Source organism: Ranitomeya imitator, chromosome 2 (genome assembly GCF_032444005.1).
Source record: "Ranitomeya imitator isolate aRanImi1 chromosome 2, aRanImi1.pri, whole genome shotgun sequence".
Classification (NCBI taxonomy): domain Eukaryota; kingdom Metazoa; phylum Chordata; class Amphibia; order Anura; family Dendrobatidae; genus Ranitomeya; species Ranitomeya imitator.
Window position 1 is genome coordinate 218,188,320 of NC_091283.1, and position 26,670 is coordinate 218,214,989.

Genomic DNA, 26,670 nt, shown 5'->3' on the forward strand with positions numbered 1-26,670 from the left:
GCCGGTTTCGCACCTCTTCTTGGGTTAGATTGGTGACCCTTAATATAGGGTTTTCATTGTTTCTTGGGATTTCACCTAGCATTTCATTTTCCACCGTGAATACCGTGGAGAAGAAGGTGTTTAATATGTTAGCTTTTTCCTCGTCATCTACAACCATTCTTTCCTCACTATTTTTTAAGGGGCCTACATTTTCAGTTTTTATTCTTTTACTATTGATATAGTTGAAGAACAGTTTGGGATTAGTTTTACTCTCCTTAGCAATGTGCTTCTCTGTTTCCTTTTTGGCAGCTTTAATTAGTTTTTTAGATAAAGTATTTTTCTCCCTATAGTTTTTTAGAGCTTCAATGGTGCCATCCTGCTTTAGTAGTGCAAATGCTTTCTTTTTACTGTTAATTGCCTGTCTTACTTCTTTGTTTAGCCACATTGGGTTTTTCCTATTTCTAGTCCTTTTATTCCCACAAGGTATAAACCGCTTACACTGCCTATTTAGGATGTTCTTAAACATTTCCCATTTATTATCTGTATTCTCATTTCTGAGGATATTGTCCCAGTCTACCAGATTAAGGGCATCTCTAAGCTGTTCAAACTTTGCCTTCCTAAAGTTCAATGTTTTTGTGACTCCCTGACAAGTCCCCCTAGTGAAAGACAGGTGAAACTGCACAATATTGTGGTCGCTATTTCCTAAATGCCCAACCACCTGCAGATTTGTTATTCTGTCAGGTCTATTAGATAGTATTAGGTCTAAAAGTGCTGCTCCTCTGGTTGGATTCTGCACCAATTGTGAAAGATAATTTTTCTTGGTTATTAGCAGAAACCTGTTGCCTTTATGGGTTTCACAGGTTTCTGTTTCCCAGTTAATATCCGGGTAGTTAAAGTCCCCCATAACCAGGACCTCATTATGGGTTGCAGCTTCATCTATCTGCTTTAGAAGTAGACTTTCCATGCTTTCTGTTATATTTGGGGGTTTGTAACAGACCCCAATGAGAATTTTGTTACCATTTTTCCCTCCATGAATTTCAACCCATATGGACTCGACATCCTCATTCCCTTCGCTAATATCCTCCCTTAAAGTGGACTTTAGACAAGACTTTACATAGAGACAAACCCCTCCTCCTCTCCGATTTTTACGATCCTTTCTAAACAGACTGTAACCCTGTAAGTTAACTGCCCAGTCATAGCTTTCATCTAACCATGTCTCGGTTATTCCCACTATGTCAAAGTTACCTGTAGATATTTCTGCTTCTAGTTCTTCCATCTTGTTTGTCAGGCTTCTGGCGTTTGCGAGCATGCAGTTTAGAGGATTTTGTTTTGTTCCAATCTCCTCACTGTGGATTGTTTTAGAAATGTTCTTACCTCCCTTCTGAGTATGTTTTCCTGGGTCGTCTTTGTTCGAGTCTAATGTTTTTCTTCCCGTCCCCTCTTCTTCTAGTTTAACGCCCTCCTGATGAGTGTAGCGAGTCTTCTGGCGAATGTGTGTTTCCCAGGTTTGTTGAGGTGTAGTCCGTCTCTGGCGAGGAGTCCATCATACCAGTAATTCACACCGTGGTCCAGGAATCCGAATCCTTGTTGTCTGCACCATCGTCTTAGCCAGTTGTTTGCATCAAGGATCCTGTTCCATCTCCTGGTGCCATGCCCGTCTACTGGAAGGATAGAAGAAAAAACTACCTGTGCATCCAGTTCCTTTACTTTCTTCCCCAACTCTTCAAAGTCCTTGCAGATTGTCGGTAGGTCCTTCCTTGCCGTGTCATTGGTGCCAACATGTATCAGAAGAAATGGGTGGACGTCCTTGGAGCTGAAGAGCTTTGGTATCCTATCGGTCACATCCTTGATCATCGCACCTGGAAGGCAGCATACTTCTCTTGCAGTTATGTCCGGTCTGCAGATGGCTGCTTCGGTGCCTCTCAGTAGTGAGTCTCCCACCACCACCACTCTTCGTTGCTTCTTGGCTGTACTTTTTGCTGTCACTTGTTGCTGTGTGCCCTTTTCTTTTTTGCTTGCTGGTATTGCTTCATTCTTAGGTGTGCCATCTTCATCCTCTACAAAGATTTGATATCGGTTCTTCAGTTGTGTGGTTGGTGATTTCTCCATGGTCTTCTTGCTTCTTTTGGTCACATGCTTCCACTCATCTGCTTTTGGAGGTTCTCTGACACTTTTTGCACCTTCTGTGACCAGTAGAGATGCTTCTGTTCTGTCTAGAAAGTCTTCATTCTCTTTGATGAGTTTCAAAGTTGCTATTCTTTCTTCCAGACCCCGCACCTTTTCTTCTAAAAGGGCCACTAGTCTACACTTCTGACAGGTGAAATTGGATTCTTCTTCTGGTCGATCTGTGAACATGTAGCACATGCTGCAGCTCACCATGTAGGTTGTCACATCTGCCATGTTGCTCCTAGATCCTGCTGACTTGCTGTGTGTTTTCCTTCTTGTGTAATCTACTCAGCCAAGCTCTCTTGCAATAATGTCCTACAGGCAAAAATTGGTGGTTTGGTGATGCTTTTGAAGCAGCTGGTCCCGGCTGTACCCAACGATCTTCTAGCTTAGGGAGACTTCGCTTCTCCCAGAAGGCACCTGGAATATGCAAATTAGCCTCCTGAAGCTTGAATCCCTGGTTTGGTGATGCTTTCGAAGCAGCTGGTCCCGGCTGTACCCAACGATCTTCTAGCTTAGGGAGACTTCGCTTCTCCCAGAAGGCACCTGGAATATGCAAATTAGCCTCCTGAAGCTTGAATCCCTGGTTTGGTGATGCTTTCGAAGCAGTGTGAATAGAATCTCAAAATGTTCAAATTTGCATGAAACTCATATTTCAGGAATTCAAATCAAACTTGATCCTCCGCAGATCGATCCACTCATCTGGAATATGGAACATGTATCAAGATATGTTGGGCTAAATAAGCATGTCTATGTACTGTATATAAGGCACCCTCCCCAATAGGGAGGTGCCTGAGCAACCCCTATAGTTTAGTCTTAGTGGTGTTGGTGTGTGCAACTGTATGCTTTGATGGTATCCTAATCCTGAATCTCTGATCCCAGTGCTTCCAGTCCTGTGTTTGTTTTTCCTGGTCCTAGTGCGGCCAGCTCCTGTACTGTTTTCTGATATCTGCTTGTGAGAACAAGAACCTATTTTCTATGTCCTAGTTGTCCATACAGTCTATCTATCTCCGTATCCAGAAAGTCAGTGACCCCGGTCACATCTCCCTGTGTCAGCAAATGTTAGATTCATTTGTAATTAATACTGTGAATATTTTGTCAAGATGAGCAAATGCTGACCACACCCCAGAAGAAGCTAGTACATTGGCTTAACCCTGGGTCAGGTAATGGATGGGGGTGTATGCTCACCTTTTTGTATTATGCTCTCTGTTATCTCCTATTGGATTCCACCCGCTGTGTACGCATGCGCACTGTGCTGTCCTGTGTCTCCCGGCTCTCGGCGTCCGTGCGGTCACGTGAGTTAGGTCACATGCTTGTGTCCTGGCTCCGCCTCCCTGTGATGCTGATGCCGTGTGACAGAGTTCAGTTTACGGCGGCGCTTAGCGGCGGTGTGCGGCCTACATCAGCTACTTACCCCTAGCTACTTAACTCTTTACTAGGGTCTGGAGCCCATTATTATGGATTCCAATTGTAAGAATATATTTTCATGCCGTTATGATCAGCTGATGTGCGGCGGCCCAGCGTTACTATCAGGTTGCCATAGCGATGGTGAGACACTTCCGGGTAAACATGTATTGGTTCCGGCTTCCTATTTAAACTCGCACCACAAGTTCCTAGCCGCGCCCCCTGACGAAGGCTCGGCCGAAACGTGCGTTGGGGTGACGTGGACTGTGCTGACGGCTCCCCCATCCATTACTTAGGTGTTGATCTATCTAGGTATGAGAAGCTCCAAATACTTATTTCATTTTTGTCTATAGCTCTGTAACTGGGGTAATATTATATAGCTTTCTCGTTATCATTGGTGGCCCTTTTGTGACCTTACGAGCTACCTTTATACTATTGTTAATACATCCATACTATCCAGGAGTACCGTACTAGTATTATTCTGTAGGGGTAATGATTGTGATATTAGTCTCTGTCTATAAAATTACTATATCTTTTGCCGCTGGCCTCTCCATGTCCCACGTTTCTTTTTAGATTGCACATATGCCCTGTGGGAGTACCCACTGTTTTGCCTGTTATATATATTTATAATAAAGTTTTTTCCACTTTTACTATATTCTTGGCCTGTTTGATCGTTTTTTCTTTTCTTTCTGTGGTTTATAAATCTTTGCGATTTGGCCTATTATCTGTCCAGCCTTTTCTGCAGCTATTATAATGAATTATTATATTTTCATACCAAGGTTCTATTGATTTATTATTATTTTTCTGAAATGCTGCTAAGGTATACATTGGGATATTTCTTTATCCATTCAGGATGAGACTGCAGACCCCTGTTCTCAGAATCTCTGGGGGCTCAGCAGCTCTATAGATAATGGTGAGAACCGAGGCCGAGCATGCACAACTCTGCTCCATTCAGGATGAGACTGCAGACCCCTGTTCTCAGAATCTCTGGGGGCTCAGCAGCTCTATAGATAAAGGTGAGAACAGAGGCCGAGCATGCACAAGTCTGCTCCTTTCAGGATGAGACTGCAGACCCCTGTTCTCAGAATCTCTGGGGGGCTCAGCAGCTCTATACATAGTGGAGGGCAGAGGCCGAGCATGCACAACTCTGCTCCATTTAGGATGAGACTGCAGACCCCTGTTCTCAGAATCTCTGGGGGCTCAGCAGCTCTATAGATAAAGGTGAGAACAGAAGCCAAGCATGCACAACTCTGCTCCATTTAGGATGAGACTGCAGACCCCTGTTCTCAGAATCTCTGGGGGCTCAGCAGCTCTATAGATAAAGGTGAGAACAGAAGCCAAGCATGCACAACTCTGCTCCATTTAGGATGAGACTGCAGACCCCTGTTCTCAGAATCTCTGGGGACTCAGCAGCTCTATAGATAATGGAGGGCAGAGGCCAAACATGCACAACTCTGCTCCATTCAGGACAAGACTGCAGACCCCTGTTTTCAGAATCTCTGGGGGCTCAGCAGCTCTATAGATAATGGAGGGCAGAGGTCGAGCATTCAGAACTCTGCTCCATTCAGGATGAGACTGCAGACCCCTGTTCTCAGAATCTCTGGGGGCTTAGCAGCTCTATAGATAAAGGTGAGAACAGAGGCCGAGTGAAGAGATGGCCGGGAAACCACCACGTTGCAGGAAGTCTACTGTACACAAGATGAGGTACAAACATCAAAGGGTAGATTTATTGGGAGGCAAGGAATAAAGGGAATGAGGAAGATGCAAACAGGGGTATACAATGGCAAAAGACAATTTACAAGAGTAATAAACTTTATCTTTTCTGTAAAATAGCACGGTGCTCCAATTATTACAGACTCAAAATATGTCTGCAAGCAAATGTAAACAAAAAATGAGTGATGATGCTACTCTACGTATAACCTCCCTGGCCTTTACTAAGCAGGCCACACGGCTCCCGTGTACTGACTATTGAAGACTACACTAGGCCCTAACAGGTGCACCAAACAGGAACAAACTCACGGTGATGTTGGAGAATCAGGTCCAGTCCCAGGGGGGCCCCCAGCAGTCCAATACGGTGGTGCGCAGGGCTTTCTGTCAGCTCTGTGAAACATGGTCTTCTCCTTGCTTCTGGATCCTAGGGATGCTCCTGGAAACTGTAAATCCCTTTCTCTGTATCTTCGTGGCTCTCTTGTAGCTATATCAGGACACAGTTCTTCTCTCTTTCAGCTATCAACACAAAAAGTCCTCTCTCCAGCAGCCTCAGCTCACACACGCTGCTCCAGCTCCACAGCTGCACTCTGTGCAGACTAGTTCATTACAACGATTATTGCAGGGGAGAAGCAGAACATTCCCTCACGCCAGACAAGGGGGTGCAGCCTCTTAAAGTGACAGCGTGTTCCTTACTGTCCATAACAGCACCACCCTCTTACACGAGCATGCACAACTCTGCTCCATTCAGGATGAGACTGCAGACCCCTGTTCTCAGAACCACTGGGGGGCTCAGCAGCTCTATAGATAATGAAGAAACCAGAGGTCTGGCTGTGTTTAGAAAAGCCCAATCTACCAAAATCTAAAACAAACTATTCCGATGAGTAAATGATGTAGCAAGAAAAAATATTTGAAATGCCTTAATTACGCTTTTTTGGCCTCCACAACATTGCAATAAAAGGAAATGAAGACATGGTATCTACCTCAAAATGGTATCAATAAAAACATCAGCTCAGAGTGCAAAAAATAAGCTCTCAACCAGCCCCAGATCCTGAAAAATGGAGATACCACAGGTCTGAGAAAATGGTGACACAGGCAAATTATTTTTTCTTTACGAATTTTCGCATTTTTTTTACCACTTAAATAAAAAATAAACTATACATGTTTCGTATCTGCGCGCTTGTACTTACCTGGGGAATCCTGTTATCAGGTTAGTTTTACCATATAGTGAAAATGGTAAATTAAAAACCCAAAAAACAATTGTGGAATTGCACTTTGCTTGCAAGTTCAACTGACTTGCACACAGTGCATCACATTATATAATGAATGATATCATTCAAAATTACAACTTGTCCCACAAAAAAACAAGAGTGCATATAGTTATGTGGACTGAAAAATAAAAAGCTATGTCTCTTAGAAGAAGGGGAGGAAAAAGAAAAAACGGAAAAAGGCCGCGGCGTGAAGTTTTTAAGGGGTATTATTAGATTAACACATACACAGTTTTTATAATTTATCGGTCTTTTGATATGCCATGATTGCATACTTTTCTGTATATTTTTATGGCATCATTTAAGTTTTGGAGTACAATATGTATTTTAATCGTTATTCTTTCTGGAACACTGGTTGTGGACAGAGGGCAATTTATTGCCTTTGAAGAGTGTTTCATATGCCATCTTGTGGTGAAATCCGCATATTACAGGTCACAAAGTATTTTTTTTTAAGGCTGTGTTCACACGTTCCGGTTTTTTCGCGTTTTTTCCCGATAAAAACGCTATAAAATCGCAAAAAAAACGCATACAATAAGCATCCCATCATTTAGAATGAATTCCGCATGTTTTGTGCACATGATGCGTTTTTTTCCGCATAAAAAACGCATCAGGCACAAAATCCGGACATGCTCTATCTTTTTGCGTTTTTTTTGCGGATTTCCCACTCCAAAATGCATTGGGAAGTGTCCGGAAAAAAACGCGGCAAAAACGCGGCAAAAACGCGGCAAAAATGCGGCAAAAACGCGTCAAAACCGCGGCAAAAAACGCATGCGGTTTTCTTGCGGATTTCATGCAGAAAATGTCCGGTTTTTCACAGGAATTTTCTGCATGAATTCCTGAACGTGTGCACATAGCCTAAAAGTTACTCCGTAGTACAGTAAGATCTGCTGTAATATGACGATCGTGTTATTGTGTCGCGTTACCAAAATTCTCCTGTAGCTTATTGATGGATGCATCTGGACTGGTGAAAGATTCAACAGCAAGTACGCTTTAGACTGTTCCTCAGCATACAGGTGCTTCTCACGAAATTAGAATATCATCAAAAAGTTCATTAATTTCAGTTCTTCAATACAAAAAGTGAAACTCATATATTCTATAGAGTCATTACACACAGAGTGATCTATTTCACGTGTTTATTTCTGTTAATGTTGATGATTATGGCTTACAGCCAATGAAAGCACAAAAGTCATTATCTCAGTAAATTAGAATACTTTATAATACCAGCTCGAAAAATGATTTTAAATTCCGAAATGTCCTACTGAAATGTATGTTCAGTAAATACCCTCAATACTTGGTCGGGGTCCATTTGCATCAATTACGGCATCAGTAAACATACACCATATAAGGTACAAAAGGTGCAATGGTGCTATCAGAACAAACTACAGTATTCATATCCGTGCACCAGCCGGACTCTCCCTATCAGATATAGCACATATGAAAAAATGGAGAACGGTCCAGAAATATCAAAAATAACAATTTTATTGAATAAATAACAACTAATCAAAAGTACAAAATACAAAATATAAAAGACTAGGATCGGGAAAAAGGGGGCCCGAAGTCCCGACCAAAAAGATGGAAAAATTGGCCAGCATGGGAAAGACACACAGGCTAAGTGCCATACATAAATAAAGGAACCCTGAGTAATAGATCCGTTTGAGTCCAATGACTATTTACATCAGATATGTAGTGCGCACTACCTTCTGACAACACTCCGGTTCATGTATTATCACGTGACCGCACCTTGACAAAGAAGGCGAAACGCGCGTCGGTGGCGGCAGGGGGCATTGATCCCGACCTGGCAGAAGCATGGGTAAGCAAATGTGATAATACATGAACCGGAGTGTTGTCAGAAGGTAGTGCGCACTACATATCTGATGTAAATAGTCATTGGACTCAAACGGATCTATTACTCAGGGTTCCTTTATTTATGTATGGCACTTAGCCTGTGTGTCTTTCCCATGCTGGCCAATTTTTCCATCTTTTTGGTCGGGACTTCGGGCCCCCTTTTTCCCGATCCTAGTCTTTTATATTTTGTATTTTGTACTTTTGATTAGTTGTTATTTATTCAATAAAATTGTTATTTTTGATATTTCTGGACCGTTCTCCATTTTTTCATATGTGCTATAATTACGGCATCAGTGCGGCGTGGCATGGAGGCGATCAGCCTGTGGCACTGCTGAGGGGTTATGGAAGCCCAGGTTGCTTTGATAGTAGCCTTCAGCTCGTCTGCATTGTTGGGTCTGGTGTCTCATCTTCCTCTTGACAATACTCCATAGATTCTCTACGGGGTTAAGGTCAGGCGAGTTTGCTGCCAATCAAGCTCAGTGATACTGTTGTTTGTAAACCAGGTATTGGTACTTTTGGCAGTGAGGACAGGTGCCAAGTCCTGCTGGAGAATGATTTTTACATCTCCAAAAAGCTTGTCGGCAGAGAGAAGCATGGAGTGCTCTAAAATTACCTGGTTTACAGCTGCGCTGACTTTGGTCTTGATAAAACAGTGGACCTACACCAGCAGATGACATAGCTACTCAGACCTTCACTGATTGTGGAGACTTCACACTAGACCTCCAGTAGCTTGGATTGTGTGCCTCCACTCTTCCTCCAGACTCTGGGACCTTGATTTCCAAACGAAATGCAACATTTACTTTCATTTGAAAACACCTTGGACCACTGACAACAGTCCAGTTCTTTTCCTCCTTGGCCCAGGTAAGACACTTCTGGCGTTGTCTATTGGTCATGAGTGGCTTGACACAAGGAATGCGACACTTGTAGCCCATGTCCTGGAGACGTCTGTGTGTGGTGGCTCTTGAACCAATGACTCCAGCCGCAGTCCACTCCATCTGAATCTCCCAAAATTTTTGATGGCCTTTTCTTAACAATCCTTTCCAGGCTGCAGTTATCCTGGTTGCTTGTGCACCTTTTTCTACCACACCTTTTCCTTGCACTCAACTTACCATTAACATGCTTGGATACAGCACTGCGTGAACAGCCGGCTTCTTTATCAATGACCTTTTGTGCCTTACCCTCAGTCAATGACTGCCTTCTGGACATCTGTCAGTCAGCAGTCTTCCCCATGATTGTGGAGCTACTGAAACAGACTAAGGGACCTTTATAAACACTTGGGGAACCTTTGTAGGTGTTTTTGTTAATTATTCTAATTTACTGAGATAATGACTTTTTGGTTTTCATTGGCTGCAAGCCATAATCATCAACATTAACAGAAATAAACACGTGAAAGGGAAAGAGGGCTTTTGGCTGGTTGATCCCTGGTCAAATCATAAAAAAACTATATAAATGGGGTATCACTGTAATCGTACGGACCTGGAAAATAAAGCTGCCTTATCAGCTTTATCACATGTGGTTTCCTGGGACCTTTGAGAAGGAGAGTCTCTAACTTGTCCATGGTTAAAGTGTCTCCAGTTAAGGCTCCCAACCTCTGAAGATCATCAAGTAGATTTATTAAGGAATATTTGGGGTTTGGAATCATAAACATGGTGTCATCTGCAAAAGTTGCAATCCGAAATTCTGCATCATCAATTTTAGGACCTTGAAAGCTTGAGGTGTGTTGAAGATGATAGCGTAATGGGTTGAGGGCTAAAGTAAATAAAAGATGAGATGGGAGCAACCCAGGTGGGTTCCTCTAAACATGTTGAAGTATGGGGTGTTAAGGTCATTCACTGTTATCTGGGTCACTGCCTCCTGCTGATTAAATGTGAGGAGGTTACAGAATGTAGCCCCAAAATAACTGCGGCATATAGGAATAGCCAGGACACCGTGTCAAAGGCTTTCTCTGCATCATGACCCAACAGCATGGAAGGCGCATGTGACTGATCCTGAGCATATAATGTGGCTGCTACGAACCTTCGTACATATTTAGTAGCATGTCTACATCTAGTCATGCCTTGTTAAGCTGGATTCAAGAGATGTGGTTGACAGCTTTGAAACCGAGTCACAAGGATTTTTGCCAGAAATGTATAGTCTTGATTTAATAATAATTCTTGAATCCAATAATTGATCATCAATATACAACTGAGCTGAGGGTAGTCATGGCTGAGGACTCCCACTCCATCGCACCCTGTCTTCCCCTCACATAAACACGGTGCTCCATAGTCAGCATACCTGTGTCTTCAGGTCCAGCATCGTCAGGTTCTCTTCTGCGCCACTGAAGGCTGTCTGCAGACGATTTTGCAAGAATTGAGACACAGTCCATTCCATCTTTAAACTGAACATCTTTACTGTTTCCTTTTCTCAGCACATCCAGGTATTTCACAGCATAAACCACAGGTTGCACAGCACATGTATCGTCACCTTTCCCTGCACTACTTGCTACATCCTCCAGAAAATCACAGTGTAATAGCGCTTTTGGCGGTACTGCAGCGTCCCCCCTGTCCAGACTCACTGTATTTGGGGTTCTCTTCGTCCATTTCGAACCGGATGAAAGAGTATCAGCCCACGCAATGACCTGCCACATATTGGGCAATCTGCGCCCTACTCTTCTCAGACCGCTTTCTTTCCTCTCCTCCAAACTGCTGCAACACTGATTCTTAATACTGCTCTTCGGTCCTAAGGACCCCCCGAATGGCTGTGCTTCACTGCTTTCTTAACATTGTGTGGCACGGTGTTGCCCAGGCTGGCTAGCCCAAGTGAGGTGCACAGGCGCCCTGGCCCCAACTGAGAACTGTCGGGAAGTCCCTCCTACCTTATCCACCGTGCCCCTATGTTTAACCATCTACTATGTACAATCCCCTACTCTATGTGCCTCCACCTTGTGGCTGAACTAAGCACTGCACTTTCCCTGTAAATAACATTCACAGTGCTATACAACAATATGGATACAGTAATTAGAGATCGCGGTTTACCAGGATGCACTTAAAGGGGTGCAGGCGCACATCAGTCTTTGTAACTCCTTACATTGGTATAATATCAGGTAGTAGAAAGTTATAATATTTGTTGGAATAGCCATCTAAACACGGTCATTTATTGTTTGACGCAGAAGATATCGCCAGTTTCACTTCTTCTTCTGCATCAAGATCATTTGCTTGGCCTGCAGATAATTGATACCCATAATCCTCTGAGGAATATACCACAAAGAGGATAAAAAGTGAATAAGCAATTTATAAATAGTTTAAAAAAATTAATGTTTATTAATACAAATATTAAAAATTATGCAGTAAAAAAGACAAAATGGGACCTCCAAATGATAGAGGGAAGGAAGCCAGCAAACAAAATAATCAGATTGCCAATCAATACATAGAAAGTGCATGAGCTGATTCCCCCCAAAAAGCGGTAAGCAATAAAAATCCTTAGATTCACAGGCCACAGAAAAAAGCAGATGTATAAAGGGTTAAAGTGCAAAGTGAAAGGACGTCTTTGCTAAACTTTTAGCTGTTAGACTGTATTTCAAAAAATGATGCACTTTCTTAGCCTAAATAGGAAAAAACTAAAATAATGCCAGTGTAATGCAGAGTAATATAACAGGTAAATAGACAGCTGGTGCTTAATTAGAAGCTACTCAGAACTGATAAGGGAATCCCACTTTTTTTTACCATGGCATAAATTGCTGTGGAGAGCATAAGGTGCATGTGAATCAAAAAGAAACAATATTGGTAAAGTTACCTGCTATGTGCCGCAATGGGAATGAGGGCTAGTGCCAAAGAATCATGTACTTGTGAGGAATCAGCTGGCAAAGCTTCCCCCAGCACCCGACGAGCGCCGTTTCGCAAATGCTTCTTCCGGGGGCGGGTACAGGTATGTGGGAGTTGAGGTATTTTAAGTGTGAAGGAAGGTGTGCTGATAGGCTGATGGGTCAGAGCAGTGTGAGGCCGTCGGACCTATGTGAGCGCATGAGCCTGGAAACGCCCCCTGTTGACTAAAGGGATCTTCGGAATAGCGCTCTGTGACACGCAGTGGAACGCACTGTGGTCACATGAGTGAGCGCTTCCGGAGGTCAGAGGGAGCTATGAAACCAGCGCATGCGCATCAGGCTACCGAAAGAACTCACAAGGAAAGAGGTCAGGAAATGCCAGGGAGCGATAAGCTCAAGTGAGTGCAATGTAGACATGCCCACCTGCACTGGGGAGGATATATGGAGTCGCGTCATCACAAAGGCTGATAAAATACCGATGGACCTGAAGAGAAGAGGAGGGGGATCTACCCATCAAAGAAAACAAGAAATATATATATATATTTATATATAAGTTATAACATCACTACCGAAGCTACCGCCTCACCAACACCGGAGCTCCTGCAACCCTCCACCTATTGTCTCCTTCCCCATAATCCTGTAGAATGTAAGCTCGCAAAGGCAGGGTCCTCGCCCCTCTGTATCAGTCCGTCATTGTTAGTTTGTTTACTGTATGTGATATATGTAACTTGTATGTAACCCCTTCTCATGTACAGCACCATGGAATCAATGGTGCTATATAAATAAATAATAATAATAACACGGGAAGCTGTGGACCCGGGCGCAAAAGGCATAAGGTTACTACAACAGGCTCGCTATGATGAGAAGAAGGGAGGGGGGTGCCGTGACGTAAGAAAAAAGGGGTATCCGATCGACAAAGAACACACCCCCTAGGCACGGGGAGGCGTCCAAAGTGTCATCATAAAAAAAACCCACACATAAACAAAGCATGAAAAAAAAGGGGGAACTGCTTGCTAGATAAAGGGCAGTCATTACTTGTCTCACACTGGTAACTCCCCCATCATTTACAATAATCTCTGGAGGTGGATCCTCAGGAAGATCTATGTCCGGCCCAGAGATCTTAACAGCTCATTTACATATTAAAAATTTGTATTTCTCTGGAATAAGACATCAGATCACAGATATCATGGTTTCATTTTATTCAGCTTCCCCTGACCTGCATGCCCATAGGAGAGACCATCCTACTGACTGATTCCCTTTAACTGGAGTCCATTTAGCTGGTGTCTGCTCATACATCACGTTTACAGCAGGTCATAACAGCCAGAGGTGATCTACTAAAGAAACATATCATGAAGATGATGAATTATTCTGAGACTTTAGCTTTATATTTGCAGAATCCTAGTCTTATTAATTGTGTTGAGCTGTTTTAATTGTTGCTAATAAGCTTAATTTGCAATGTGAGTCCAACAGTTTGCATGCTGGTTATGGCTGTCAGTTTGCTACGTAACATTTGGCTTTATTAAATTCAAGCATAAAATTTCTTATTGACCAGATGATGCATGTATAAGGTGACGTGCTGGTAGTATATATCTATGGATGTGCCAGCTGTAGTACTCTGGGATTTGATGTCAATAAAATGGGCCTAAATATATAGATCCGGACCTTTTTTAACACCTTTGCGACATGCGCAGTACTAGTACTGCGTATGCTGTGTCTTCCCCTTTGACATGGGCTCCGGCGGTGAGCCCACATCTTTTCTGGCACATGTCAGCTGTTTCGAACAGCTGACATGTGCCCACAATAGCAGTGGGTGGAATCACGATCCACCCGCAGCTATTAACCAGTTAAATGCCGCTGTCAAAACTCTGACAGCTGCATTTAAATCGCGCTTCCGGCCATTGGGCCGGAAATACGCACACCGGTGACCCCCATCATGTGATCGGGGGTCACCAATGAGTTGACATGACAACCAGAGGTCTCCTGGAGACCTTTATGGTTGTCACTAAAGGCTTGCTGTGAGCACCACCCGGTGGTCGGCGCTCATAGCAAGTCAGCAATTCTGCTACATAGAGGTGAAATGAACATCCGATCGGGATATGGCAGCTTCTAATCTCTTATGGAGACTATTGAAGCATGGCAAAAGAAAAAAAATAATGTTTTTAAAAATATTAAATAAATTTAAAAATTGAAAGTTTAAATCACCCCCTGTTAGGTGTCGAGTTCCCGCTTCCCCCCACATATGGAGTATCGGCTTACTCAGGACAAATTGGACAACAACTTTCGGGGTCCACTTTTGTCTTTTTACCCTTGGGAAAATTAAAAGAAATTGTTGCTAAAAAATCATTTTTGTGACTAAAAAGTTAAATGTTCAGTTTTTCCTTGTTGCATCTGCTGCTGTGGAATACCTGAAGGGTTAATAAACTTCTTGAATGTGGTTTTGAGCACCTTGAGGGGTGCAGTTTTTAGAATAGTGTCATTTTTGGGTATTTTCAGCCATATAGACCCCTCAAATTAACTTCAAATGTGAGGTGGTCCCTAAAACAAATGGTTTTGTAAATTTTGTTGTAAAAATGAGAAATTGCTGGTCAAATTTTAACCCTTATAACGTCCTAACAAAAAAAAATGTGTTTCCAAAATTATGCTGCTGTAAAGTAGACATGTGGGAAATGTTATTTATTAACTATATTGTGTCACATAACTCTCTGGTTTAACAGAATAGAAATTGAAAATTTAAAAATTGTGAAATTTTCTAAATGTTTGCTAAATTTCTGATTTTTTCACAAATAAACGCAAAAATTATCGATCTAAATTTACTGCTAACATGAAGCCCAATATGTCACGAAAAAAAAGAAAGATCAGAATCGCTAGGATCTGTTGCATTGTTCCCGAGTTATTACCTCATAAAGGGACACTGGTCAGAATTGCAAAATATGGCCAGGTCGTTAATGTCAAAATAGTCTGGGTCATGAAGGGGTTAACCTGATCGCTAAACAGCATAGGGAGAAAAAAGTAAAAATGCCAGAAAGTTTTATTTGGTCACCGCGGCATTGCATTAAAATGCAATAACAGGCGATCAAAAGATCGTATCTGCACCAAATTGCTATCAATAAAATTGACAGCTCGGCATGCAAAAAATAAGCTTTCACCCAACCCGAGATCACGAGAAATGGAGACACTGGATGTCAGAAAATGGTGCAATTTTTTTTTTTTTTTAACAAACATTTGGATTTTTTTTCACCACTTCAATAAAAAGGAACCTAAACATGTTTGATATCTGTGAACCCGGAGAATCATAATGGCAGGTCAATTTTAGCATTTAGTGAACCTAGTAAAAAAAAATTTTTTAAAAACTTTGTGGAATTGCACTTTTTTTTGCAATTTAACCGCACTTGGAATTTTTTTTTCCATTTTTGAGTACACAACATGGTAAATCCAATGGTGTCGTTCAAAAGTAAAACTCGTCTCGCAAAAAAACAAGCCTTCACATGGCCATATTGATTGAAAAATAGAAAAGTTATGGTTCTGGGAAGAAGGGGAGCGAAAAACAGAAACGCAAAAATGTAAAAGGGCAAGGTATTGAAGGGGTTAAAAGCCATATCTTCCATTCTTGCAGTGACACACGTCTGGAGAGTCAGCCCGTGCCGGGGTCTCTTAGGTTGACATCTCTGTCTGATATGTCCAGCGTGATTCAGCAAATTCGTCCAACAGTGTAAACTCGTGAAACATTTGGGTCACTTACTGCCCGTCTGCTCCAGTTTGGTCCCGACTAACCTAAGGACAGTAATAACCATAATTAATCATTTCCACGTTTGTTCACCCTACATTAAACATATAACCATTCTTTACTTTGAAAATATCAGACTGGCTAATCCAGATATTAAAATGGGCATATTGGGTCCAATGACTCGAGCGACGTTGTTCACATCGGTATGAGTGGACATAATGGAGTTAGAGGTGCCTGACTCATTAGGAGATACATCTTTCCAGGCACGTCTGAAGAGTCGAAGAGACATGCTCCTTACCAGAAATCTTACCTCTGTCAGGGAATGGAGTAAGATTTGTCTGTCTCAGCTCATCATGAATTACACAAGTGAGCATCACCATTGCACCCCCGGTCTCTCCTCTGCTTTGGCCATATGGTGGAGCTGGCTGAAGCTGGGGTGAAAATGCCAAATTTTGCAACATTTTTGTGCAACTCTGCATTGTGCAAATATTTAGTAACTTTTCGAAGCTTTTTTATATCAGAATTCTAGCGTAATCGCTTTCATGAATCGGAAGCTTTCAATCCATGTCTGCAAAACCTTTGAAAAATAATTATTAAACCATTCTCACGTAAATTGTCAATGTTTCCACACCAGCCTCATCAGGTCTGAGAGACCGATTTAACCCCTGGGAGTGACAGGATAAGTGATTGGGATTGCTAAATTTCACTTGGATTTCTTTCATGTGTATACTAGGCTCGAGGAACTAATTGGCTCAACCAGAAAAAGCCGGGAGTGATTCTAGAAATGCAGGAATGCTGGATATCATTGCAAAGTAAAGTTTTCTAATATTTTTGGCAACTGTAACTCTTATTTTTGGATAGATAGGTTTGGGTCGTTGGCCTATGCTTCCTTTTCAGATGCGGTTTTCTCTATGGTTGATTCATTAAAGGTATATAGAGGTGTAAAGTGTGTGTACTTTAGTAGACAGCAGGCATGACACTTAAGTAATACATCGTCTGCACAATCCGGAGTCAGAAACTTCGCGGTTACACATTACTTCTATATTACATGTTACAACAGTCCAGCAAACCTTTATGGAAGCTCCATCTTCCCCCGTGAGGACTGCATGGGTTGATGTGTATCATGGGTTGATGCGTATCATGGGTTGATGTGTATCATGGGTTGATGTGTATCATGGGTTGACGTGTATCATGGGTTGATGCGTATCATGGGTTGACGTGTATCATGGGTTGACGTGTATCATGGGTTAATGTGTATCATGGGTTGACGTATATCATGGGTTGACGTGTATCATGGGTTGACGTGTATCATGGGTTGATGTGTATCATGGGTTGATGCGTATCATGGGTTGATGTGTATCATGGGTTGACGTGTATCATGGGTTGATGCGTATCATGGGTTGACGTGTATCATGGGTTGACGTGTATCATGGGTTGATGTGTATCATGGGTTGACGTGTATCATGGGTTGACGTGTATCATGGGTTGACGTGTATCATCGGTCGATGTGTATCATGGGTCGATGTGTATCATGGGTCGATGTGTATCATGCGTTGACATGTATCATGGGTTGACGCGTATCATGGGTTGACGCGTATCATGGGTTGATGTGTATCATGGGTCGATGTGTATCATGGGTTGATGTATATCATGTGTCGATGTATATCGCTACAGCCCCTCACAGCTCGTCTCAATGTCCAGTTGATTTGTGAGGAACTCACTGGCTTAGGTGCATCGCTATGACTTCTCACTACTATTCCCCAAGAACGCTTGATCAGGGTCACACGCTCCTTCCTGTGGCACTGCATCTGCAGTTCCCCATAGAACTCAAGTCCCAGCCAGGCCATCTTTTCCTTTAGGATCCCCAGATCTGGCTACACTCTACCTTCTTATCTAACATAGATAACATTTGCTGTAGGCCCCACCTGCCTGTGGTAAATCATTCGGCCACTTAGTCCTTGCATTAGGCCCCCTTGCATGAGATAAAAAATCCACTCAGTCCTTGATTCCTTCAGAACATGCCATCCAATATGGTTTCAACATTCTTTGGACACAAACTCCCATTGCAATGCTGGTTCTGCATGCAGCAGAAACATAGGTCCTTCACTTCTCAATACGTTTCCCTATCTACCTAACAACAGGAACTCCTCCCATGATGGGCTGTCCCCAATGCTTAAAGGGGTATTCCCATCTCCAAGATCCAATCCCAATGTGTAGTAGTTATAATAATAATTATATTAACAAATAGCTCCAATTATAAATGTAATATCGTTCTTCTGATTCGCTATGTTGCTTACCCCATGTGCAGGCATTACAGTAGCTTAGGTATCCATGGTTATAACAACACACATAGTGACAGTTAGTTGTTAGTGGCTGTAAGTGCGGAGCATGAAGATAATGGCTCTCTGCTCTTTCACTGGTGGTCTGTCCAAGGATGCACCTTCAGTTGAAAATAGCACTGGCCCGAGGGGCCCCCGAGGGCCTGCTTTCTGTGCCGGGAGGATTCTTTATTGAGTTCCGCTGCTATATTGCTGTCAGATTTACATCACTTCTATCTGTACATGGTATTGGCTTGTCCCTTTTATAATATTTCCATATTGTGCAGTCTCATCCTGGTTTTTGAGAATCTCGGTGCGTCATTCCATGGATCGTACATTTGTCTCTTATTTTGGGGGCAAAACCTGGTGGTCATATACATCTGTGTGTATATTTCAGTTGCTTCGAACTCTGTCCTATTTGTGCTGTTGGTAATTTTTGAAGGTTATTAAATATTTATAATCTAAGTAAAAGCGGTTCAGTTTCTCTGCGTATAACTTTCTCCCGGCAGTACATGGGGCAGGCTTAGTAACATGGCAATTGGCGACATGGGCACAATGCAGTTTGTGTTGTTAAATCTGCATTAATTAAAATAACATTGTTGTAAAATCACATCAACTTCATATTAATACTCTGTGATATGTCCATGTACTCTAGTAAAAGATATTGTATGTGTTCCCCTTACTGTTTCCCACGGCTGCATGGCTAATCAGAATGTCACTTTTCCTGGATTTCCTTTTTGATTATAAGAATGAGAGCTAATATTTATTTGTTTTTCCAGGATCAGCAACTACTTTAGACGCTGACCAGAGAATAAAGACAATTGTAATAGCCACTAATGAACCAGGTAAAACATTTAAAAGAGTTTTGTTTATTTTTCTCCTTTTTAATTGAATAGTAGAGGACTGGTAGTGGCTGACTACCGGCCCATTGTAAAGTCTGCCAATCTCCTATTGATCTTTGCGGTCATGTAATTGCTTCTGAGAGCGATTTTCTCACAAATGTCGGTGTCCCTTCGGAGCTGATTCCCTCTCTCCTGCCCTACTCTGTAGATAGAGTGTCACCAGGTGGCAGGTGACAGATGTGAAAGGTGAAAGGTGGCAGATGAGGTTTAACAATGATAAATGTAAGGTTATACACATGGGAAGAAGGAATCAATATCACCATTACACACTGAACGGGAAACCACTGGGAAAATCTGACAGGGAGAAGGACTTATTATTATGAGATGTTGTTGCATTATAAGTTCACTTGTTGAGTGGATGGGTAGGAGGGTAATATATAAATGAGAAGAATAAATAGCATTGTTATTGCATTTTTCTCCAAACCATCCAGATATGTATATAAACCAGGATAAAAAGGAAGTGTTCTATATAGTAAAGGATGTTGTTATACATAATAAGAGAGGACGTTGTGTAATATGAGACAGTGCTATGCATATAAAAGGAATGAGGCTATGTATGAATGGACGGTGCTATATATAATAAGAAAATGCACTATGTAATAAGGGACAGTGCTATATATAATTAGAGAGGACAATATGCAATAAGGAACACAGCACTGTAATAGTGGTGGGGAGGAGAGAGAGGGAGGTTTGGAAGCTTACCACGTTAAGAGTCACTGGATCAATGGTTTAGCTGGAGTTTGTCCTGAGGGTGCCGCTCCCACTGGTGATCACAGGCAGATAGTGGAGGAAAAGGAAGTGTGTCGGCACATCCATCCAGGATATAAGTAAAATATTTATTGAAAAATAGATTAAAACATGATAAAATGAAACCTCAGGAAACCTGACGCGTTTCTGGTGTATGCAACACTCATATTCATAGGAGAACTTTTTGTATGTTTGGAGATGTCCTTGGTCGTCATAACGGTGTAAATACTTTGATAAGCCACTGTAGTTCCTTCAAAGTCACTTCAAATGTGATGTGGTCTCTAAAAAAAGGAATTGGTAAATTTTGTTGGAAAAGTGAAAAATTGCTGATAAACTTTTAACCTTTGTAAAATAGGTTTAAAAAATTAAGCCGATGTAAAGTAGATATGTGGTAAATATGATTTATTCGCTATTTTGTGTAGTAAAACTCTCATTTAAGGGCAAACAAATTCAATTTTTTTTGTAACATTTTCCATATTTAAAAAAAAGCCCCAAATCATATTGACCTAAATTTACCATTAACAAGAACTACAATGTGTCGCGAAAAAAAAAAGAATCTCAGAATAACTGGGATGTATTGAAATATTCTAGCTATTTCCAAATAAAGTAACACTGGTTAGATTTGAAAAATGTGGCCTGGTCAGGAAGGTGAAAACTGGCTGGGGGTGAACGGGTTACATGAGATTAATGGTGTCTAGAATAAACATCTATCCAAGGAATACACAAGAAATGTTATAATGGCCTACAACATGTGCTCTTTTTCTATTATCTTCTGTGATTGTCTAATAAATTGAAATATTCAACATTGGTATGCAGAAAGAATAGAATTCTAGAAATAAATACAGTTCTCGTGTTTCTTTTGTAATCAACAGGTACAGATGAAAGAGAAGAGAAGACAGACACAGTAACACCACTACTAGCGAAAAATCAGGAGCCCGATAGTGGAAACGAGCTTTCCAGCTCCAGCCTAGATAGCCATGATTCTGCTGCAGTGAGTACCGAGCTTCCAAGTGAAAGCAATCTTCCAAAGACAGATGATTATTCTCTGTCCCACGAAGAAAGTCCATCACCCACCATCACACTAGAGTTGTCCAATTCTCTAAAAGAGCATGAGCAAAGCAAGACCTCTGGATCAAGAAGAAACAGTATGCAGGATGTGGCAAAGGAGAATGGTGTGAAGAGTTGTGAAGATCCACTGGCACATAGTGAGGAAAGGAAATCTCTGGAAGTTGAATTAATTAAATGTATCGAAGAATTTCGAAAGATTAGAATACCAGTAGTGTTCCCCAACAAGAAGAGACATTGGCAGAATGAACTTCTCATGAAATATGAGCTGTAAGAACCAAACATAGCTATGCAGAAGCTCTATAATCACCAGGACTCTGACAAGGGACCTGGACCCACAGCTAAATGCAATGCAACCTTCTCAGATAACCAAGATTTGGTGACTAATAGGGTTTTGGGGCTTTATCACACAGCGGAATCGTATGCTGACAAAAGGGTTCTTGTCTGATGCAATATGTACAGGGATGTTCACTTCTAGAAGAGATGTCCCATGTGTACACTGCATTGGTTAGAACATGGAAAGATTGTTTTTCTAATGAAGGTGTATTCAGACAGAAAATTTTAGCTTTTTTGTTGTTTCTTTTAATAAATAAACCATATATACCTTTATGAGGATCCTGCAGCTTAATGGGGCTTTCTGCCACTTCGATATTAATCACCTACCAATATGATGCTGGGCAGTCTAGCTGTCAATTATTCAATTACTGACAGAAGCTTCTAAAAGACAGTATATCACAAAGTACCGGTGGGCCCCCAACAACATGATCATGGGGCGCCCATGGACTGCCATGACAGTCGGTATGGGGGGCCAGGAAAGGCCCCTGTTATTTCCATCTTGGTGTTATTGTGAAACCTAGTCAAGGTTTTGGCTTCATCAGAGACCTGTAATATTCACTAAAACACTGCAATACTGGGTTATTGTACTGTATAAAATTAGCAATTCAGTTTGCTGAAATAGACAGCAGAAAAACTAGTAACTTTGAAAGGGAAAGTTTACAGGAAATTTGAACAACTCCCTTCCCTGCCCAGAATGAACATTTTCCAGCCCTGTGAATGTATAGGAGGGGAGATCATGTTGGTTTTTATTTAAAAAGTAATTGACCCTCAATAAAATGATCTAAATGTAACAACTAACAATATAATAAATGGTTTTATATGGCAGATATGGGAGAGGGTTGACCGGAGCTCTGTCCACTTCAAGAAGTGGGTTAATTGCTAAAAGTTGTTTTTGCGTGATGATAGTGTTTGCATATATTATATATAAAAGTGTATTTTATCCTTATGGCCAGTGTGTGTCAGGTTCTTGGAGGGTTAAACACAAGGCCACCCTCAGGATAGCTCCAAGCAATGAGAATCGCCTTATCGCGGTTGCCGGGTACACATGAATTGGCCAATTTATGCGCTAAGTATTCTCAATTTTTCCTACTTTCTAGTGCAGTAATGCAATTCAAATTTCATATATTTCATGTTTTCATGCTATAGCACTACAGAGTGCTGCTTTGTTGGTTATGTATGGAGATGGCTACTCTTAATAAGCACCTGTACACACCTGATTTTTGATTGGAAGTGACGGTCAGTCTTTTGATAGCTGACAAAATACAAAGCTGACATCAACCCCACAAATATTACCCCTCTTCCTCTGCTGGATATGAAACTTATGAGGGAGCCTACGCAATGTTTTTTATTTAATTCTTTATTTTACACAGGAGGGACACAGCCGGTGCTGAATACAACTCCCATCTTTGGCGCCTGGTCGTGCTGATCTTAGGGAGACCATGCAAAACTGATGGGAGCTGCCTTAAGCAGCCAGCGCCTGGGAACTGTCCTGCTTCTTCCCAGGTGCTGGTATGTGTCACACAGATGCACTGATGGCATACGAATGTGACACATGGACACACGGATACATGGACGTGACGCGCCTGCCAGGACCATGGAGTACCCGGAATCGGACCGGACAGTTCTATGGGGGAGGTCACGGGACCGTGATCCGTTTCCGTGGCCCTGGCCATGTCATAAAATGGAGGATAATTATGTGGTGTTCGACAAAGGGTGGCCTACGCTGTGGGTTAGGTCCACTGGGGCTGATGGTGATGCAGCAAAGATGGTTCAGCTCCCCACAGGTAGAGCGGGGCCCCAGGGCAAATATATTTGATTGTTCAGATGGTGGTGAACGTTGGGCTGCAGAGAATAAGTGAAGGACACAGAGTGGTGCAGTTTTCTGTAACTTTTACTTGAAAGTAGATGTAATCTGGGGTACCAATTACAGATGACGGATTGAGTCCGGCTTGCCTGGAGGCTTTCAGGGGATCCTCCCTGCCAGGTGGGGTTGGGGATCTTCCTTCTGCGCTCTCTTTTAGGGTCCCTGTTCCTAAAAAGATGGTGTGAGCCTATTGCACGGGCACTGTCCTTTTTACTGTTAGCCCCGGGCTCTTGGTCTAATACCGTGCCTTCAGGTGTTAGGTGTGGCTAGGGTGCGTGCAGTCCCTTGCCCTCCAAATTCGGCTGTCAGGGCGTACAGCACCCGCCCAGAGAAGGACTCTGGCATCCCTTTTTGTCAGCTACACGCTCTGTGGTCAGCTATGCGCAGTTTTTATTTCCCTGAGCTCTTGTCTCTGCTCCTGTCCCTTCCCTCTCCACAGACCAACTGCCAACTCTCCTCTCTCACTGTCCTGTCACGAGCTCCAGCTGGCTACCATTTCCATGACAACTCCCCTGTTTTCTCTCTCAGCTGACAGAATTTATAAGGAAACTCCCCTTTTTGGCCTGGAGCAGGAATTGACATGTACACTGTGTTACCTGGCATGGGGACCTTCCTTCTTGCCTCCAGGCATGACATCACCCCTTAGAGGGAGGCAATGTCACTGTGGCAACCGAACTCTGGGGTGCCACAGATGTCACAGGGATGTGACATACATACATAATGGACACTGACCATGGATCTTACCAGTATTGTTTTTTCCTGTGCATGAATCACCAGGACGTGTGAAGGAGGCCTAGAGCTGGGAGCCCTCACTAGTTACAGAAACTTGTGTCTCTGATGTTATATAGCAGTCTGTGACGAATATTATATTTATACATATATTGCTCACTGCCATATAACCAGAACAGACCCCTGAATTATCAGACCTCAAACCAGTCCAGCCCAGGGGTTCACACAAATATACATCATACTGATAGAGAAATGTCACCATACAGGCCACAAACAATATATACAGAGCTCAAAAAATACCAAAATATCAGGGGTGTAATGATTGCTGTCGCAGAGGTCATCATGACCGCTATCGGGCCCATGTGGGTGAGGGCCCTCCGATACCAGCGTAAACTTCAACTGGATGTGCATTCTCAGATGAAGTGCATTGCGGCGCTGAGACTCACTGGGTCCGTGCGCGGCAATACACCCTGCCAGCAAATCGGAGGACAACAGCTGATGTGGGTGTGCATCGGACTAAAGGGCACATGGCAGTAACGTCTTGCACTCCCATTGCTTGCCACGGCTGGGTACTGCACACCCACACCCTATTGATATGAACACTAGGGGTTTGTGCAGTACCCAGCCGTGGTCACTATACAGTCAATAGAGCTGTGCAGCTCTGCAACCTGCAACTGAGCACTTCCAGCCGCCATGAATACCGGGAACAGCTGATCAATACCCCCACTGATCAGATATTGATGACCCATCTTGAAAACAGGCCATCAATTTTAAAGTTCCAGCAACCCCGTTAAATCTTCTTCACATTATATTTTTCAGTCTTTTTAGTCTACAGCTTTTTTGCTGTATGAAATAGGCAAGAAGACTGCACTACTGCATATAGAGGCATCCCGTTACAGAAATGTATACCCACCAAATCCGTTTTTTAATAAGTGAGCCTATGATGGGTGACATGGCCTTTGTGACAGGCACCTGATAATATGTATTTCTGTGTATTTCCAGTCACGTAGTGTGAAAAAAGTTTTACACGCAATCACAAGTATACACTGATATACAGTATAGTGTATGTAAGGAGGGGGGCAGACAAGCCGTAAGTCACGGCTTCATTTATTGTGAGTACTGAACCCCCACTGGCTCCCGACAAGTAACTAAAATGATAGGGACAGTTCAAAATAGTTTTACAAAATCCAAACAGAAAACAGAAGCCAATGCCATAAGGTAAATGAATCAAAACTTTATTAACAAAAAAATCTAAAATAGTGTAAAAATGGAGATACAAATACAAAATTCAACTGTCCAAATTGGGTAATACACCCATTAGTAATACTAGCTTAGTGCATTTCAGTGACCTCAGGGATATATGCACACTTATACTCCCACACAATATTTGGGGACTTTGTAGGCTAAAACTAGCCATTTAAAGTGAAAGCTTGTACTATATCTTTTTCTATGTACTTAGGTCCACTAATGCTTTAATATATGAATCCCATGGAAGTTTTTACCCAAATCTTAGTTAGTTATTTAAAATTTGACTTATTTCTTCCATATGTGAATTCTGTGTGAAAGCGCCATACATGGAATGGTTTTACAACTAGAGTTGAGGGATGAGCAGTTTATGATGACATTAATTACTAATGGGTGTATTACCCAATTGGAAGTTGAATTTTGCATTTGTATCTCCATTTTTACATTTTTACACTATTTTAGGTTTTTTTTGTTAATAAAGTTTTGATTCATTTTACCTTATGGCATTGGCTTCCGTTTTCTGCTTGGATTTTGTACTGCTTTGAGAAGCACCTTCAATTAAGCCTTTCATTTGTAGGTTTATCAAAATAGTTTTAGTTGACTTATCCTTTACAGATTGCACAAAAGCAGAACTGTTCTAAAAATATGCAGTGTTTGGTCTTTCCACCTTTTTTCCTGTTTTGTCTAAGCTGTGGTGCAGCGGTGTCCACACTATAGTATGCAGGGATGAGGCAGTGACCCAGGAAAAGTTTAAAGTCTCTTTTAATAATCAGCGTACTCACAAACAGAAAGTAAATCGGATCCTCCGAATTGCATCTGGGAAAACAAACACAGTCTGTGACCGGTTGCTGTGGGCGACTGCACCTCCGTGTACCCTAGGGGTGCCAAGGCCTTTTGGCTCCGCTTCGCCCTGTGTTGCCTCAGGTTGAGTTATGCAGAGCCTTCTGCTCTGCCTGCTTGCAAGACCAAAACTGACACACCCAACCCTCTGCTGTAGGGTTTTTTACAAAAGAACCTGTGGCCATCGGCCACATGGAAAACCTGGGTCTGGGGAGGAAACGGACTGCCCCACTACCATCCAGTAGTTTCAAAAATAAAAGCCCAGAGCAGGTTTTCTTAAATCTGCCTTGAACAAATAGCTTGCTCAAGATCAACACTTTTATTCTGCATTGCGATCACAGCTATGCCTGTGATTGCAATGCACTCCCATGGCCTCCACATGCTTCTTTGCACATCCTGGGAGACACATAGCGACCTTCTCATATAAAACACCAGTCACTGCCTTACATATCCCCCTCTGTTCAAACTTGTGGGGTAGAACATTTGTCACCATACAGGGGGCCTGTGACAGGGCATCTGCATTTCCCTGTGACTTCCCCGCATGATGTTCCACTGAGAAACTAAAGTTTTGTAGGGACAGGAACCATCTGGTGACCCGAGCATTCCTTTCTCTAGTATTTCTCATCCAGATGTGGAATAAATGGTCCGTTACTAAACGAAACTGGCTCCTGAGGAAATAGAAGCATAGAGATTTCAAGGCCCATTTAATCGCCAAGCACTCCTTATCCACTA

At 42.4% G+C, this 26,670-nt stretch overlaps 1 protein-coding gene across 1 annotated transcript in view; it reads left to right on the top strand.

The window, feature by feature from the left end:
• The window catches only part of LOC138662714 (BTB/POZ domain-containing protein KCTD12-like), a 94,901-nt gene extending 72,696 nt beyond the window's left edge, over nt 1–22,205 (top strand). Inside the window, exons 3-4 of the mRNA XM_069748602.1 lie at nt 18,990–19,055; nt 20,732–22,205. Of these exons, the coding sequence (XP_069604703.1) occupies nt 18,990–19,055; nt 20,732–21,198 (533 nt within the window). The 3' untranslated portion in view covers nt 21,199–22,205. The remainder of the gene's footprint in view (nt 1–18,989; nt 19,056–20,731) is intronic.
• Nucleotides 22,206–26,670: the final 4,465 nt, after the last annotated feature.